Source organism: Dunckerocampus dactyliophorus, chromosome 18 (assembly GCF_027744805.1).
Source record: "Dunckerocampus dactyliophorus isolate RoL2022-P2 chromosome 18, RoL_Ddac_1.1, whole genome shotgun sequence".
NCBI classification, from domain to species: domain Eukaryota; kingdom Metazoa; phylum Chordata; class Actinopteri; order Syngnathiformes; family Syngnathidae; genus Dunckerocampus; species Dunckerocampus dactyliophorus.
Genome location: NC_072836.1, coordinates 14,919,394 through 14,937,729, shown reverse-complemented (window position 1 = coordinate 14,937,729; position 18,336 = coordinate 14,919,394). Strand labels below are relative to the sequence as shown.

Sequence of the window (18,336 nt, the reverse complement as noted above, 5' to 3'; positions counted from 1 at the left end):
GACACACACTGACAGTTGATTGGAGCATCTCATCAGCATGAAAGCAGTCTCTGCCTTTTGAAAATGAAGCTCTATTAATCCGTGTTAATGTAGGGAGGGAGGGGGCAGCTCTATGTTTATGATCTCCATTAAATGACCGGTTGAAAACACTGGAGACAGAAAGGGCTCACCAGATTTGTGTGTGTGTGTGTTGGAGCTGCTTAAGTGTTTTTGAGGATGTGCAGAGGGATGGAGTCTCTTGTCACACACAAAGATAAACCTACTAATGGCCAGAGCTTCCTCTAATGGAACGCTGTGTGTGTAAGCGCGCGCATGTGTGTGTGTGTGTGTGTGTGTGTGTGTGTGCATCAACAAAGCTGCATTCAGTACATCTCTTATTCATGAATGCATTATAGCATTCAGCCCTTACTGTTCAGCTTTTCTATTTACGGCTGCTCTCTCTCCGTCTGGACACGTGAAAATCTCCTCACACGCACCTACTCTTTTTCTCATGTGTGCTGATAAAAGTCACTACTGCTGTTTCTGCCTCCGTACAACACATGACACCCTCATGTGTAACAGGGTCTCCACCATGGTCTGATGCTTAACATTGAATATTTAGTTTCTGTGGCAAAAATAGCATACTATGCACCTGATATAATGTAGCAAACAACCACCCATTATTGTTACTTATTGGTACTTACTCTCATATATTTTGACTGTAAGAGTCAGACAGTTATGGTTATTTGTTAGCTTATAAACTTGACAGACGAAACAGAAAAAGGATACTGATATAGTCATCCTTTGTCACTTCGTGGTTGGAATTTTGCTGCTTGATGGTTTTTCAAAAATATACATCATGCTGTTTCCTGGTTGAATATGACTTTTTATTAGTCAAAAATATGTACATTGATGCACATTTTACATATTTTTTTTTACATAATTAAGCATTTTTTTGCATAAAAATTAAAATAACCATGTAGGGCATTCAGAAGACGCATTCAAAGACGCTGTGAATGATAGTGTGATAGTACGTAGTATTCTACACTGGTCACTATAGGTGACAGTAATGTTACTGTAATGTTCGGTGAGACACAAACGCCAGAATCGATCGCCTGAACAACAAGCTTTTATTGCATGTTTGAATTATCTCACAACAGGCTTAATTCCTAATAAAAATCCTTAAAAAAAACAGGACTACTGTTGTTGCAGTAACCCATGCCAAACTCAACTCTGAACCCCGGATGTTACTTCCTGTTCGCACGCCACTCAGCTCCCCTTCGGAATTTATGTCTTAAATGGCTTATTTACTTATAATATGTCTACTACATGGGGTAATACGAGTGTAAAGCTGACTGTAGGGGTGGTAGTTCATGTCTAGAGGGCTCTAATAATGTAAAACAGTATTTAGAAGGTCATCAACAGCTTTTATGTGGTCTAAGGATGAAAGTATTTGATTTAGAAATGAGAAATTCTACTTTGTGAAATTCACTTATCGTTGTTGTGTCTGGAACCAATTAACTGCGATAAACGAGGGATTACTGTACTGTATACAAGTGTCTGGGTTTTAATGCTGGTTGTGATTCAGTGATGTGCGGAGAGGTTCATGGCTGGCGAGTCGCTTTTTTATGTTACTATAGGTTGCTCTTTAAGAGAATAAACAAGAAAAAGAAAAGTATAATTAACTTTTATTAAAAATACTTCTAATCTTGTTTATTAATTAGTTAATTATTAATTAATTATTATTAGTTTTTTGATGAACTGGTCCTACCGTTTATTTGTGAATTAAGTACATGCGTCCTATCCTTCTCCAGGAAAAGCTCTTACTTTGTTGTAAAAGTCTGTTTTGTCTCAAAATCCAGTTTGGAGAATTTTTTTTTAGCTTGTATATGTAATCCTCCATCTTGGCAATAATTCTTTTATTCATTCATTCATTCATTCAGCATTCCTAACATCACTTCTCTGAGGCCCCATTTTTAAAGTGAAATGCATCACTATTGAGCGGATAGTTCCATTGAGCTGTACAGTACCTGCAAAGTGGATTAGTAGCGCCCTCTCGTGGTAAAATGTTGAAAATATAAATATGCGGAGCTAAATCAATACTACAGAAAGTGCTGTTTGAATAAAACTTTACCGTGTCTGACCAGTGTGCATGTAGCACACAATGAGTGCTAATTGTTACAATAGGATTGTAATGGGAATTTTTTTAATCTAGCACAAGTTGCAGGGGGAATGTTTTGTGTGGGGGACACTGAAACGGAAAACAGTCTGGGACTACTTACATGTGCGAATGGTACCTCCTGTAAAGTTCTGAGTAAAGTTCAAGTGAGCAAGTGTACTGCTCTAACCGTCCACTCTTTAGTGACGGAAGTGAAGGACTAGACGGACTAGAGTGAAACAATAATCGGAGGTTAAAATGCAGTAACTTCAGTTGCTGAGTGCTATGGGAGAAGCATTTCTTGTGCCAAAAAGACAGTTTATAGAGAAATCGATGTTTGTTGACAAGGCATTTTATTACGTCAGTAGTTTATTACCGCAGTGAATTTAAAATGCACACATTTCCAGAATATTTTATGTCTACCTTACAGAAACTAATTGGCTTTCTTTTTGTGATGTGGGTACAGTAACATAATATTGTATCAGTATCATGGGTGTCCTGTATTTTACAGTGTACAGTATTGTTTTTTTTTACTGCACAGTTACTATTTTTTTTAAGTAAATGCGCATAAAGGCATAAAGAAATGACCGTCCGTATAATAACTAAATTCACGCTGTACGGAATTTACTGACAGCACAGATTCCAATGGCCGCACTGTGAAGTAGGTAATGGGTAATGTAGTCCAACTGCGGAGAAAAGGAAGGGAATCAGTCTGTATTAAACTTCATGTCCCATCTTCCCATCTGCATTAGCGCTTGTGTGCTCTTGAGCGAGAGGGAGCGAGAGGCAGAGGCAGAGGGGAAGAGAGAGGGAGAGCGTGAGAGAGCGTGAGAGAGCGAGAGAGAGGTGGAATTTAAGAATTTTCGTCTGCAAACTTGGAACTGCGCGGTTGCTAAAAGAATGGTATGTTCACACATTAAAAGCAGCCACTTTTAGAAACACTGTCTTGCTCGCTAGGAAAAAGCGTCGACCATCAGTTGGCAGCGGGCGTAGCGTGTTAAAAAACGGCGTTTGGTTGTGATTGCTACTAGAAAACATTAGCTAACTTAAGCTAGCAAACAAGCCTGTGCAGCTAGCGTTAGCCACTTGGTTATCGCAGTTTAAAAATCGCTACTGGCCAAGATGACAGCTGATAATGCCGTGCAGTTTATGGTTGACGAATCCGGATCACTTTACACATCAAAAGTCTTATGGCCTTTGAAGATTTGGCTCGCTGTCAGGATTCAACTTTACTAGTCCGTATCCGCCCCCCTTTTCTGGTGCGAGGTTCCTCATTTACGGGAATCTCGTGGCTTGCGCAAACACTCCGTTACGCGGGGGGAGCGATTAATCAAAAGGTTATGGTTAGTATTTGCTGACAAATTCTGCAGAGCTTTATTGTTTTCGCTGACTCTCTGCATACCTCGTCGCGTTGTTCGGGTCACTTGTTTTTGGCTGTCACTTCCTTCTCTCCCCTTTGTCTGCTTTACAGCCTCTCTGTCTGCCTCTTAGTGGGGCTTTGGACTTTTATAGTTTTTGTAATTATTTTGTGACTCTAAGTTGGAAATTGGACTCTCCTGCACCAAAAAACTCTATGGAGTTTCTAAATGACAATGATTTGTTTTAATGTTACTGAAGTAGCTGCAACTCGTCATAAGAAATGTGCAACATTATTTCATCTTTTTAAACCTAATTCAACAACAATGTCACGACAATGGTGTCAAAGCATCATGACAAACAGGTTCAACATCACAATCCAATGAGATGAGCTAAAAATCTTCCTTTACAAACATTATAATCTTCAGTTTCAAACAAGAGTTGTCGATTTTATGTTGACATATTAGAAAAATCACTTTAAATGGTAGCCGTCATTAGCTTGCTAAAGGCAGAAATGTTCATACAACTTGTACTCAGTCTGATTTTTTTTTTTTTAAGTGTCTATTGAGTGCAATTTTTACATTTTCTCATCTGTTGTTTCCCAGGCCTAGACGACTACCTGGCTGCTCGCGTGTCCTCTGCACGTGTGTGTGTTTCTTGTTATGAGCAGGAGCAAGACGTTACAACAGATACTCTGGTGGAACAGCAGAAATCCCAGCTATCATTCCCTGCAGCCCCTCCACTCCCACGGCTGACCCAGCTAGCGGGGTAAGACAAACTAGAGGTGAAGGTTTAGTGTTACAAAGAAATACACGTTTTGTGGTCCAGTGTTTCCCACAGAGCTGCAATCTGTCTGTGGTTGAGATTAGATGATGTCATTGTATAATTTGTGTAGTTTCAAAATAGGAGTCTCCGGAAATTGTGCATAAACATTGAGAATTCTTAACAAGTAGTACCAAATCCAAATTTATTTGTGGGGGCTACCACAAATAAATGAATGTATGGGAAACACTGGTAGCTTTAATATTTTGTACAGCTGCACAATCCAGTTGACTCAAAATGCAAAAGTTAGTCATAAAATCTGCATTTGCGCCACCATACTGTATAGAATTACATACACTATTCTCCATGTTGTGTGGTCCAAAAGTTCCTCTTTTGAAATAATTAAACAACTCGGGTAACCTTCCTGTTTGCAGAGCAGGATGGAGACTTCATTTGGTCCAACCTTCTCAGCCGTGGCTGCTGGAGCTAAAGGTGAAACACATATCATGTCTTTTAATAGTTTTCTTCTATAATTTCCCTTTTTTTTTTTTTGTAGGTTGTCGCTGCCCTTAAAACCGTCACTTAAAATTATTCTTATGTTTTCAGCAGAAGCATCCAGCTCCTATAAGCAGCACAGAAGAACTCCCTCCTCCTCCAGCACATTAACATATTCTCCTCGGGATGACGATGACGGAATGGTACCCATTTACGCACCTTTTTAATATGACATTCACAAGCTCAATGCGTAATGCACCAACCGCTTCATTACCTTAGCCACCCATTGGTACTCCGAGGAGGTCGGATTCGGCCATCTCAGTGCGATCTCTCCATTCAGAGTCCACCATGTCCCTGCGTTCCACTTTCTCTCTGCACGAAGAGGAGGAAGACACGGTGGGTCTTAGAACGTCCCACACTTACTGTACACACAAAACATGTGCAGCATCATATTTTAATACGTTTGTGTTTAGGAGCCCCAGGTATTTGCTGAACAGCCGTCAGTAAAACTATGCTGCCAGCTGTGCTGTAACGTTTTCAAGGACCCTGTCATCACCACATGTGGGGTAAGATTACGGCTTTCAACCTTTACGACCAGCTGTCATCTCCCATCGTTTAGGTGATCTTTAAAAATGTATGGAAAGACAAATTGTAGCTTGCTACCCACAGTTAAACTATCACTTCTAAGTCACTATTAGGAAACAATACGTGACTTGCAACTGGTAGTATAATAGACTCTTATTTTTGTGGTCTTGGTTTCACAAATTTTAAATGTAAAATTACATTCTCATCCAGCCCGTCCGTCAGTACAAGGTAACCCTTTATTGCTGTGTAGGTCAAAAGTAAGGCATAAATAATACGTTTGGGTTCACTTCATTGAAACAGCTACTGTGTGTTTGGCACAATGTAAATACAGTTTGATATACAGGTTGGTGGTGTGGGCATTCCTGCATGCTGCATCTCCACCAGTGCTGTAGATAGCAGGTGTATTCCCCCATAATACCTCCACTGAGAGAAGCCTACACTAACTAAACGCCTTTGTAGACCAGCCACCAGCATGACTGTCTTGCTGTCTGATGAGTTGTTAAGGGCATTGGCAAGGTTCAGATCATCTTTTTGTCTTTTTTCCATCTGAATATGTTCCCATATGTTCCAACACCTCAGAAAGCTTGGCACGCTTGCCTTCTGACAACTGGTGTTGATAAACCCATTATTGTTAGGTAATTGGTCATCCTCTAGGGCACAATGGAATAGTTCTAATTTTTTGACATAAAGTTGTATGACATCCCCATCAGCGTTGTAGTCCAATAACAGCGACTTACTCCCCCACTTGGTCTCCTAAGTCCAGTTCTGGTCAGATTTTGGTGATGAAGAATGTAGTTCGGCTTAGTTGCTGGGGACTACTTGTCTCCCGCCATATCCCTGCACACTGTCGCCTGTGCATTCATGTGTGTGTAATGAACACACTCGCATCTTCTTCCGCTGTGGAAGACATACGTAAACAAGATGCCCGCTGCGCTTTGTCGCAGATGATTAGAGGCATTACAGCCGAGCATTTTGTGAGGTCAGATTTTGAGGAGGCATTTTTGTGATGCAAATGTATCTTTCGAATGCATATTGTTTTGAGAAGCCAAACTCTTTACTTAAATTTCCCCAGCAACTAAGCGGAACTACAGTACGTTCTTCATCACCAAAGTTCGACCAGAACTGGACTTAGGAGACCATGTGGGGGCTAAGTCGCGGTTGCTGGACTACACTGCTGATAGGGAAGTCATACAACTTCATGTCAAAAAATCCCAACTATCTCTTTAAGAAGAGTTTCCTTTTCCCTCCTACTCCCCAGTTGTTAGTGTTGGCAGATGCTCGTGGGGTAGTCTACATTGAGCCACATTCATTGAAAAGCTTAGCCATGGCTCCATTATCTAGTCTCCTCTCTCTATTGACTGACTCCCCCTTAGTAGTGATGGTTCCCTCATCACTGTGGTATGCAACCTGGATTTGGGCTTAGAATATTGCCTGTTGGGCTTTAAAAAACAAGTGGATACTTGAACTCATAAAATTTCCCTATATTCCTCAGCACACCTTCTGCAGACGATGTGCCTTGACCTCAGGTAAGTTGAAATGAATGTACTTTTATTTGCTTATTTGATGGGGGTTTTTTTTTAAGAAAAATGTAGAATTTACGCTTGTACTCCTCACAGACAAGTGCCCTGTGGATGCAGCCAAGTTAACGGTTGTGGTGAACAACATTGCGGTTGCCGAGCAAATCGGGGAGCTGTTCATTCACTGTAAATACGGCTGTAGGGCCACGGTTAGCGGTGCAAGTGTAGGTGCAGCCTCCAATTCCACCGTGGCGGGGAAGCCAGGAGCGTATGAAGTGGATCCTCTGGGCTGCCCATTCACTATCAAATTATCCTCACGCAAGTAAGGCAACACAAAAGGCTTTGATCTATGCCTGCTCCACCATGAAAATATGAGTTTTCAATTGTTGTCTTGTTAATATGCAGAGAACATGAGGCCAGTTGTGACTACAGGCCAGTCCGGTGTCCCAACAACCCCTCTTGCCCCCCGCTGCTCACCATGAACCTGGAGGCCCATCTGAAAGAATGCGAACACATCAAGTGTCCCCATTCAAAATATGGGTGAGCCTTAAAACACAAAAAGCTCAGCTATCTTGCTCAGTCTCCGTTAGTCCATCTATTTTGAGTCACTTTTCATTTCAGTAACCACATAATTTCTACAGGTGTGCTTTCATTGGTAACCAGGACACATATGAAACACACCTAGAGGTGTGTAAATTTGAAGGGCTGAAGGAATTTCTGCAGCAGACTGATGACAGGTGATCACGCTCACTCCAGTTTATCACAACAACTTGATAAAATTCCCAGCAAGCAGCCTTTATACAGATATATGAAGCGACTGGCTGCCATGCTGCCATTCAGCATATCAACAGTTGTTTAAGTAGAGCCTTTGTTGAGAGCAAATACTGCACCAAAAATAATGCAGTTTGCTTATCTGTTTATTACTTCTGATCTTGTACTGTATATTGAATTGTGAAAATTGAATCACATGATGCTTCTTAATGTAACTTAAGTCTGTCCGAAACAAATAACACCGTACCATACCATACTACCTTACTGGGTGGCCTATCTGACCCTATGACTCTACTAGGTTCCATGAGATGCAGTTGACTTTAGCCCAGAAGGACCAAGACATTGCTTTCCTGCGCTCCATGTTGGGCAAACTATCAGAGAAATTAGATCAGCTAGAGAAGAACCTGGAGCTCAAATTAGGTAAGGCCAGTTTGCCTTTTGTGTGATAGCTATACAGGCTTTGCAGAGCTTGTTGTTTTGTGATATAAAAAAAAAACTGTATGTGTCTTAGATATGCTTGATGAGAATCAGAGTAAACTGGGTGAGGACCTGATGGAATTTCGTCGAGATGCATCGATGCTCAACGTAAGTAATAATTTAACATGAGTAAAACAAAAACAAGATAGTTTATGTGCGTGTGTTGTGACTTGTTTTAATGTTTGGCTCAATCTACTGTAATTTCTGAACTATAGAGCGCACCGGTATGTAAACCTCACCCACTAAATTAAAGAAAAACATATGTAGGCTACACCTATAAGCTGCAGATGCCCATGTCGTAACAACATTTTTTTTTTAATCCTTTTTTCTCAGCGGTGCTGAACAGTGTGTGCAATATGGCTAGTTAAACAGTAGCCTACCAAAAAAGTAATTAATCGCTGTCCTCCTCCTCCACCTGAGAACTAAAACCACTAAAGTTGTCTCCTTAAGCATCACAATTGAACAGCCTCATAATTCCTTTGTCACACACTTTGTCAGTCTCTCTCTCTTTCGTTGTTGCTCTTGTTGTCACTTTTGTCTCGAGACAAATTAGCCATTTAGTTTGAGCTATCCTCTTCATCCCGTAGTAGTCTAGCGTTTCGAAACCCATTGGTGATAGTGGACGGTTGGCGGTCCCAGCAGACCAAACAGAAGCTGTAGTAATTCTACACTTGATCATACTTAAGATGTGTGAGAGAACACTGCATAAGACTTCAAAGTGGTATTAGCTTTCAGTTCACTTGTCCATGTCACTACTTCCTGATGCTGCACTCTAAGCATCGTGGGAAATGTAGTTTTTAGCCATACATGTACCATATGACTGTAAAAGCTGCAGGGTTCAAAGCTTGACAAAAACATAGCGGCTTATACACTGGAAATTACGGTAGTTAGCAGAAAACTGCACTTTTTAAAAAAATTTGGCCATCATCCACAATCCTTATGTGAGAAATGAGCACATACCGTATGTCTTTGTTTTCTGTGCGTTATGAAGATATAAAAACAGACCGCTCATTACTGCACGTATGGGACCCACTTATTCCGCCTATAAAGCCTTCTGAAAAATACTCAAAACGCCAATAAGGCCCCATTTACATATAATGTGACATGCATATAACCAAGCTACAGCAACATTGTTATTATTATTAACAGCGTTACGCAAATTGAACTACGTTACTGCCGCATTGACACTTAGCTATAACACACCGGCAAGCGACTAGCTTCACCACCGACTCGGCCGCAGCGCGTCAGCGTCGCACCCACAATGCCTCAGGCCACTACAAAAAAGGTAAGGCTACATATTTGAGCACACCACAGCTGCTGTGTTTTTATTTCTGAGTTTGGAAAAGTTAACGCTAGGTGTAGGCGTTGGTTTCTATATTGCTATGTGAAATCAATGCGCAGAGTTTTGGTAATGCTTAGAATGGCTAAAATACGGTAAGCATTAAGTATTACATAAGTATTACATGTTATCATGAATGTAGCTGTTACTACATGGTCACAGCATGTAAATAAAACCATTAAATGTTTTTTGGACGTGCTTTATTACCGGGCTTTGTAGGCGTCCTAAGTAGAGCCAATTACATGCAGTACCGAACTGTCTGTTTTCATCTGTTTTTAAATCTTTAAAATGCATAGAAAAGAGTAAGACGTGTTCACGTCTCACATAAGGATTGTGGATGATGGGCAAAATTCCAAAAAAGTGCAGTTTTCCTTTTCGGTCCTACAAGTAACTGTGATAAGCTACATTTTGGGGTTCATATGTAAACTGACTGACGGAATCCGTACCTCGCCAGCCATCAACCTCACCTCTCCTCACTAGATTCTGCCGCGACATTTTACTCAAGTTAAAGTCTAGACTTTTATTCTTAGACATTCTGTTATGCAGTTGATAGTGTGCTTAGCAGTTCTTGGCAGTCCTGTTTCATTACTCAGTTTTGATTTTCCCTCGGTACATTTTGATGCCATTAAACAATGATTAAGACTCCATGAAAATGACCGAAAAATAAACATTACAGACACAAATCAAGAACAGATGCATCCCATATAGATGTGGTCACATACCTTGTTTGCCAAGTGTGCTTGTTCCATGTATCTTGCTTTGTGCTCTTCGACTTATCCCCTGTTGGACTATTAAAATCCTCTACTACCCCTGAGAGCATTTTCAGCTCTCGTTTCTATTTGACATCACCTTTCAAGTGTTTGGGAGTCTTTGACCTTATGTCACCCTTTAACCTTTTATGTTGCATTTTCCTTATGTTTGGTATGCATGAAAAAGATGTAGTCATTCTTGACACATTCCACTACCATGCTTGACATTTGCCAGTGAGTGTTGATTACAGTGTTTTGTTTTTATCCAAAAGGTGGTTATGTGCATTATAGCTAAACTTATACACTAAATATTCATGTGTTGATAAAGAAGTCATGATCCTTTTCAAAACTAAAGCCATCTTGACACTTGACACAGTCGTGAATAAACCACAGCCTATGTGCTAATAATGCAGGCGGTGCATATCAAAGCGTGTGTCATTCTCATGAATGAGTTAACCTTTTTCATCACCTCTTGGAACAAGTCAGGGGAGTTTTGAAGTAATTTTTGTAGCCTCTTGGCTCGTCCTTATGAAGTTCTGTTAATTACTGATCATAATGCCCAAAGTGATGTCTTCTGGTCAGCCATTTCCTGACCCACACTGTCCGTGCCTTCCTTTATCTAGTTTATGCCTTCTTCCTGCTCTTTCTGCAGCTGTGAGATAATATAGGCATATCTTTTCTTTTGTGCAATGAGAGCTGCTTCGCTGGAGTTTAACATCTTGTAGTGTCCCTTCGCAAAGAGAGGATTTAATGAAGCCAGGGGTGATGCCTCCTATAGTGTGGCATCACGTAGGACAAAGCGGGACCAGATAATGTCACCACTGCTTTACGGATGCGGGAAGTGGGGGTGACAATGCTTACCAATGCGGGAACAATGCCTGTGACGCGTACTACAGTGTGTCCTGCACTAGACGTAAGCAGTACTTGACTTAGGTGTAAGTACGTTGTGCGGGAGGGTGGCATTTTGTGCGTACCATTTTAGTTCACAAATTGCTTGCCAAGTGTGTAGCTTATGCCCAACTAGTGCTCAAACTAGTCTTCACGGTCCTCAGGCGTACTTTCTAAATGACACGCATTGCCACCGTGAATTGCGCGTCAACACAGAGCAAAATACGTGCGAGTGTAAAGGTGGCAGCTTTTGTTCAGAAGTGGATTCCTTTATTCTTGCAAGTGCTACAAAAGAGCAACATTTATCTTATAATTGTAGTGCCATAAACTTGTGTTTATTGTTGTTTCTCTGAGCACTGGATAGTCTGATTGTCCTCTTGTGAATAATCCCTCTCACTAGAGAAATTACCTGACAGCATTTTACCATATTAGGCAGCAACCGATTTCTCTCAGATCATTGCTGATGATTATGAGGGGAAACCACAACTGTGGACTTTTGTAAATGTCATTATTTTGGTGCGCGTGAGGTTTGATGTACCTCATTTTAAGATCTGGTAAGGACAACTTGAGTCAATGGTGTCATGATACATAAAACCTCAGAATAGCAATAGGGTGTGTGTGTTTTTTAAAACAAAAGGTCACATCTGATGTTAATCTGTGTGTTTCTACAGGATGAGCTGTCCCATATCAATGCTAGACTCAACATGGGAATCCTGGGATGTAAGAATCTCTTGTTTCTTTACTCCCCCTGTGTCACTGTTACTTTACATTTAGTTTTTTTTATCCCCTTCCATCATCAGCTTGTTTTTGTTTGTTCCTCCTTGTTGTCTACTTTCCAAGCTCATTCATTCTTTGTCTTGTAGCATATGACCCTCAGCAGATCTTCAAGTGCAAAGGCACATTTGTTGGCCACCAGGGACCTGTATGGTGTCTGTGTGTCTACTCCACTGGAGACCTGCTCTTCTCTGGTTCCTCAGACAAGACTATCAAGGTAACATAAACACTTCACCACAGTGTTTTTTGCTGTGTGATTGATGGTAGTGTTTCTCAATTGCTAAAATACATTTATTGAAACCTCCACCCATTTTCCCAAAACCTTAAACACAGATCAAGAAATTCAAACTACCATAAATGCTCAAAATATAGGCAGGGCGTTTATTTACCTGAACCACAGATGTGAAGGTAAATATTCACTAGCTGCTGGATGCTGACAACTCATCTTCAAATGAAGCTACTGCCACCTTGTGGAGTTACAGAAACTACATCAGGAGGTTACCTGCAGCCACAGCTCTCTTAAACCACAGAAACTACATCAGGAGGTTACCTGCAGCCACAGCTCTGTTAAACCAATGTTTTTTTTTTCACCCGGCGCTAATTAGAGACCCCAAGGGTTATTTGCTTTTGTGGATCCCGCACTCAGCAAGTCGCTCATTGTACATTGATGGTGATTAGTTGCATTTGCATTAACACACTCAAGTATATTAATCCAACTAATGTTTTCAAAATACTCACATAGACACAATCAGTGTCTTTTTATAACCACTCCTATTATAGGTCTGAACATGGTTTTCACCCACTCACTTTTGGTCAGAGTTTTCCACCCACAACATTGTTTTATGTGCAAAGTTGTCAGCATGCATTTGAATCTTATGAAATGCTTGCAAAAGTAGAGTGTTCAATCATTTATGTATTCAGTTTCTCTTCCGAGTGATGCTTAAACGGGCACACACAATCCATGCTTTCTATCCACATCCCTTCAGGTATGGGACACGTGCACCACCTACAAGTGTCAGAAAACCCTGGAGGGACACGACGGCATTGTGCTGGCGCTCTGCATCCAGGGGTAATTTAGTACAAACATTCACACAAACGCAGTGTGCAGTTGCTGGCCACGAATGGAAGTCCTTCCCCAAAACCACAAATTGGTCATACAATGTTTTTGTTTCCATAGAAACCGCCTCTACAGCGGTTCTGCAGACTGCACCATCATTGTAAGGGACACATTCAACTTTCTGGCTGCTTGTGTATTTGATGTTAAAGAAGGTGTCTCTTTGTTCTCTGTGTGTAGGTATGGGACATTCAGACTCTCCAAAAAGTCAACACCATCCGTGCCCATGACAACCCGGTTTGTACGCTGGTCTCCTCCCACAACATGTTGTTCAGCGGCTCCCTCAAGGCCATTAAGGTACAGCAATGGCTCATCCACTATATGTCCTACTGCTTCATCATTTTTGAAACAACCCGATTGACTAACCTCTGAGACATGGCGTGTGAAGACTAATGTATGAATAATTTCAAGTAAAGGCAAATACAGGAAAGTGTGAGTGAAGTCTCAGGGAGGAGGCAAGTCGACTCTTAAGTAGATGGACGTCGCAATATCTGTTTCCATGGTTACAAGGAATGAAGCAAAGGAGAGGGGAGTGTGTGTATTTTTGTCTTTTCTTATGCAACACAAGCAATTATCTCCATTTCCACCCCCGGCTCACAGCTTGTTTCTACTATCGTTCAGTTGGCGTGTGTGTGTGTGTGTGCGTGTGTGTTGGTGAGTACACCTGTACTATTTAATGAGATCCAGATAATCCAAGATAATTACGGTCACAATAATATACATGACTATTGGATACCATTATATTATGAGTGTGTGTATCTTATGTTGTGGTGTTTTTGTTTTGTAGGTGTGGGATATTGTGGGCACAGAGCTGAAGCTGAAGAAAGAGCTGACTGGGCTAAATCACTGGGTCAGAGCATTGGTGGCCTCCCAGAACCACTTGTACAGCGGCTCATATCAGACCATCAAGGTAAAGGGAGGGTGCTTAATTACAGTCACATTATTCAAATGTTTGTCCATGTTAAGAAAACACGCATAATTATTGCCAAAGACCCACTCTGCCATTAACGTGGTGGTTAAAATGCTGAACTATAATGTCAACAGCTGTAAGCACAGTACTTACCGTATTTCCTATAATAGTGGCCTCTGCTCTAATAGGTGTTGTGCCCTAATTAATTGCTGGGTATGTTGTCCACTTAATGTACTGGGCCCCCTCAATTTCTGTGTAGGTGTCATCTGCATTCCGTAGATCAAGAAGTAGAAGTTCCCATACGTTCATTCATTAAAATTGCCCCGCCACAGAATGGATTTGGCGTTTCCTGTTCACCCTCGCTCATAAACAAAGTATAATGACTGTGGCGGTGTGCATGGTAACGCCACTTTTTTTTAAAGAATGGCTTTGTTTTTGTTAGAAATACCGTAGTCTTTTTTTTTTTTTTTTTTTCAAAAACAGCCTAATTTGTTTTAATAAATTTAGAATGCACGATCAAACACAAAATGACCCTAAAAATGTTGTGTTTTAAGCAGCTCAGTACAAAACAATTGTAACAAAAGTCTTATACTCTTGATCCTTCACACTTAAAGCCAAAAACCTTAAGAGTATAACTTTTTCCGACATGATATGAAAGCAAAAAGACTGTAAAATATTATTTTTGTGCTCTTGGTCCTCCTCTGGCACGATATATTGAAGACACACAATGCACTCTTCCTGTTGTTTACCCCTCTTCTTCTATTTACCTGGCAGATTTGGGACATCCGCTCTCTGGAATGTGTCCACGTCTTGCAGACCAGCGGAGGCAGCGTCTACTCCATCGCTGTCACCAACCACCACATAGTGTGTGGCACCTATGAAAACCTCATCCATGTAAGACACACACAAACTCATTCATTGACGGGCCTCTAAATTCATAAAGATTTTTGAATGCTGCCAACACTTCCCGTCCAGGTGTGGGACATCGAGTCCAAAGAGCAGGTGCGGACCCTGACAGGTCACGTGGGGACTGTTTATGCACTTGCTGTCATCTCCACACCTGACCAGACTAAAGTGTTCAGTGCCTCTTATGACCGTTCACTCAGGGTGAGGAACGTTGTTTTGCTTATATGCTAATTCAGTGCAGAGAATACATGTGTGTGTGTGTGTGTGTGTGTGTGTTCAGGTGTGGAGCATGGACAATATGATCTGCACCCAGACCCTACTCAGACACCAGGGCAGTGTCACAGCTTTAGCTGTGTCCCGAGGTCGCCTCTTCTCTGGAGCAGTGGACAGCACGGTGAAGGTAGCGTACGATATTTAACTTCCATTTGACATCCATTACGTCCCTGTTTGCTCCATCCAGTCAAGGACTATGATGTTGTTGCTTCTCTTTGTCAAAATAAAGCAGTGCCCACAAGAGCATTAGGTGAACACAGCCAACCGTGTCACCTGCTTCATCATCCCAGCACGGGAAGACATTTAAGATCTGGTTGAAGCCTAACCTTTTAATGAGAAAAGCATATTACAACCTAATTGAATGAGATGGCGCAAGTCCAGGGGTGCCCATTACGTCGATCGCGAGTCAATCACAGAAGTAGCATGGGCCGATCGTGTGTGTCACCCGCATCATAAACGTCACTTTGTAGATGTCATATGACATCAACTGACATTAAGCTCCCCTTTTGATTCTCTCTTGCGCCTCTGCGACAAAGTGGTGAACAGATGTCTCCAGCAACACACGGATATGCAATTATTCCGATTACGGATAAACTAAATCAGTAGTAACATGCTTGTATTTATAATAAAAGTTATTTGTTCGCTTGTAGTGGCTAGATATGTGGGGAAAAAAGTCAGTTGTTTAATGGCTTGGCTTCGCATTCTGAACTCCACTAAGGAAATGTGTTTTCTAAACTTTACTTGGTGAAACTACAATTTCATGATAAATCGGAAAATGTGCCCATTGCTGAACCTTTGTAATATGTTGCCTTACCTCCGCCGCATTGTCTTTTGCATAATCATTTTCATTTCTTGTATATCTGTAATGTTTTGATAGCAAATTTAACTGGATGTAATGCATGAGGTGAATGTACAATGAACGCTACGCAGCTACAGTATATTGACTGACATAATACTCATGTACAAATATACTTTATATTCTCTGTGTTTATAGTAGGAGGTAGCTAGCTCTTTGGGACTTGGTCATTTTAAAAGGAAGCTTGCAGGCTGAAAAAGTGTGAGCAGCCCTGGCCTACTGGTTAGCTGGTTGGCTTCACAGTCAGGAGATCGAAGGTTCAAATCTGTTTGGGGTACTCCGGCTTCCTCCCACATCCCAAAATCATGCATGTTAGGCTAATTGGGTAGTCAAAAGTGTGTGAATGGTTGTTTACATGTGGCCTACAATTGGAAACTATGCAACTTTCTTGCATTCCAGAACCACCAAACAAAGTGTGAAATCTCATTATCAGTGAAGCATTAAGACATAAACATGTAAAAATTGTTTGCATTATTTTTAAACATTGGTACATACACTGTAGGCTGTACATTTTACCTGTATTATCACGTATTTATAAATTATGACTTCATAAATTATGACTTATGGTGAATGAGATGTGTTTTGTGTGATGGTAAAAACCTCCTAAAAATAAAATGTATATAGAATGTATATTTTTAACAAAAATCCTCAAATTTGTAAGGTTGTGAATGCTGAATCGCAAATATGCATGGGTCTGCTGTAATTGGTTATTTGATTACTTCTTAATTTGTCATTTGGTGTGTCTCCCCCAGGTGTGGACATGCTGAACAAAGGGCCAACTCAGAGATGTGACATGCTCGTGTGTGTCAGAGAGACATCAAGACATCATTTCCTCCTCGGTTGTTTTGACTTCACGGCCACAGTCCAATAAGTATTTTCTTGAAGACCATCGAGGTCGTCAGCCTCGAGGGTTCAACTGAAGGTCCGTAGCGACCTCCTCATCACACGTGCATTATGGCGGACACAACGTGCGGTCGACTGGCTGGATGCTCTGTGCCTGTAAATGCACCCGGCGGACGGCCCTGCTACTTCACCGAACTGATGTTGATACCTAACTCACACTGCTAGAAGAACTTCTCATGGCTGGTTTCACAAACATGCTTTCTACAGTGTTCATCTTCAGCACAGCCTCCTGAATTTCCTGTTTACAGTGTTTTGTAAAATGAGATTCCACTTCAGAGAGACTGTGGGGAAAAAATGTTTCATCATTAGCATTTCTCCTCTTCTGCTATGCTTTGTGAAATCAGCCTTTATCAGCGTAAAGTTTAATAAAACGTATGTTGTACTGGTCAGCCACTTGGGTCCAGTACTTGTGTAGAATAACAGGAGATGCAAACATATGTGTTTTAATGAGTGCCATATGTAAGGAGCTTGAGGATGAGCTCCTCTGATTGTCTAACTTGGTGTAACACACGTTATTACCGCATCATGAGTGTGTTCATGCAGTCAACAGGAAGAGATGGTGGACTCCGTAAAACTCCCACAGGCCATTGCAGACAAAGTGCCACCGGGCAGATGTGATGTGCAAGCACCCATATTGGGTTAAAGATCAGTCTGTAGTCATAGCAACATGTCAACAACAGCCCACATCGGATTTATTAGCAGGCTGCACCCACAGAACATAAGATGTAATAATAGATGACTTTCACGAAGTATTTTGCTTTCATGTTAGTGCACATATGACCACTACTTAGAGATTTCTTGTGTACGTGTAATCATGTAAGCTTGAGTTGATCATCGATCAATAAAACTTGTACACTTTGACAACGAATTGTATTCCCGCAATGAAAAAAATAGTCATCTTCTGTCCTTTTTAATGGTGAATTGCAACCACTTGATGGAGGATTATCTCCAACATTTGGATGCAATAAAATATCTTCCCACTTTTTTTTCGACACTTTCTAGAGTTTACAATAATTTAAAATGAATGTATTACTTTTTTTGCTTGCGTGTACCCTCTGCTTTATGGGGCTTCTTTGGTCGTCCGTCAAAATGGTGACGATTGAGGTTGGGAAACTCAGATTGGAAACTTAGTTTCTTTCACTGACTCACGTTCTTGTGAGTCACGCTTCTGGAATGAATTGGGTACTCAATTCACTGGAGTCACTTGTACTCGTGTGCCAGTGAACCTCGACTCTTTGTCAACCTGTGAGCAAGGCTGCCATATGGGGGTTGGGGGGGATTTAAGACAATTCCAAGGTAAACAGTAAATAAATAGTTAATAAATAAAAAGGGGTGGCTCAGTGAGATTTTATTTTTGCCCACATTCCTGGCAGCGCCCCTGCCCATGAGTCAGTGAAACTTGAGTCTCTGCGAGTACCTGTGAGTCAGTGAAACTCGAATCTTCTTTGAGCACCCGTGAGTCAGTGAAACTCAAGTCTTCGTTGAGTACCCACCATGAGTCAGTGAAATTCGCATCTGTTGAGC

At 41.2% G+C, this 18,336-nt stretch overlaps 1 protein-coding gene across 2 annotated transcripts; it reads left to right on the top strand.

Annotated features, from left to right (window-relative positions):
* The first annotated feature begins 2,876 nt into the window (after positions 1–2,876).
* On the top strand, positions 2,877–17,680 carry traf7 (TNF receptor-associated factor 7). Of its 2 annotated transcripts, none has more exons than XM_054760051.1 (22): positions 2,877–3,040; positions 4,099–4,261; positions 4,690–4,747; positions 4,865–4,953; positions 5,030–5,146; positions 5,224–5,316; positions 6,828–6,861; positions 6,952–7,174; positions 7,258–7,392; positions 7,494–7,589; positions 7,922–8,043; positions 8,135–8,208; positions 11,748–11,796; positions 11,940–12,067; positions 12,837–12,919; positions 13,028–13,067; positions 13,145–13,261; positions 13,752–13,874; positions 14,649–14,768; positions 14,850–14,981; positions 15,061–15,180; positions 16,662–17,680. In XM_054760051.1, the coding sequence occupies exons 3-22, from the start codon at positions 4,696–4,698 to the stop codon at positions 16,674–16,676; spliced, it is 1,962 nt and encodes a 653-aa protein (XP_054616026.1). In that variant the 5' UTR covers positions 2,877–3,040; positions 4,099–4,261; positions 4,690–4,695; the 3' UTR covers positions 16,677–17,680. The 2 variants fall into 2 exon arrangements, with proteins under 2 accessions (XP_054616026.1, XP_054616025.1); XM_054760050.1 differs by having other exon boundaries at positions 4,862–4,953.
* The last annotated feature ends 656 nt before the right edge of the window (positions 17,681–18,336 follow it).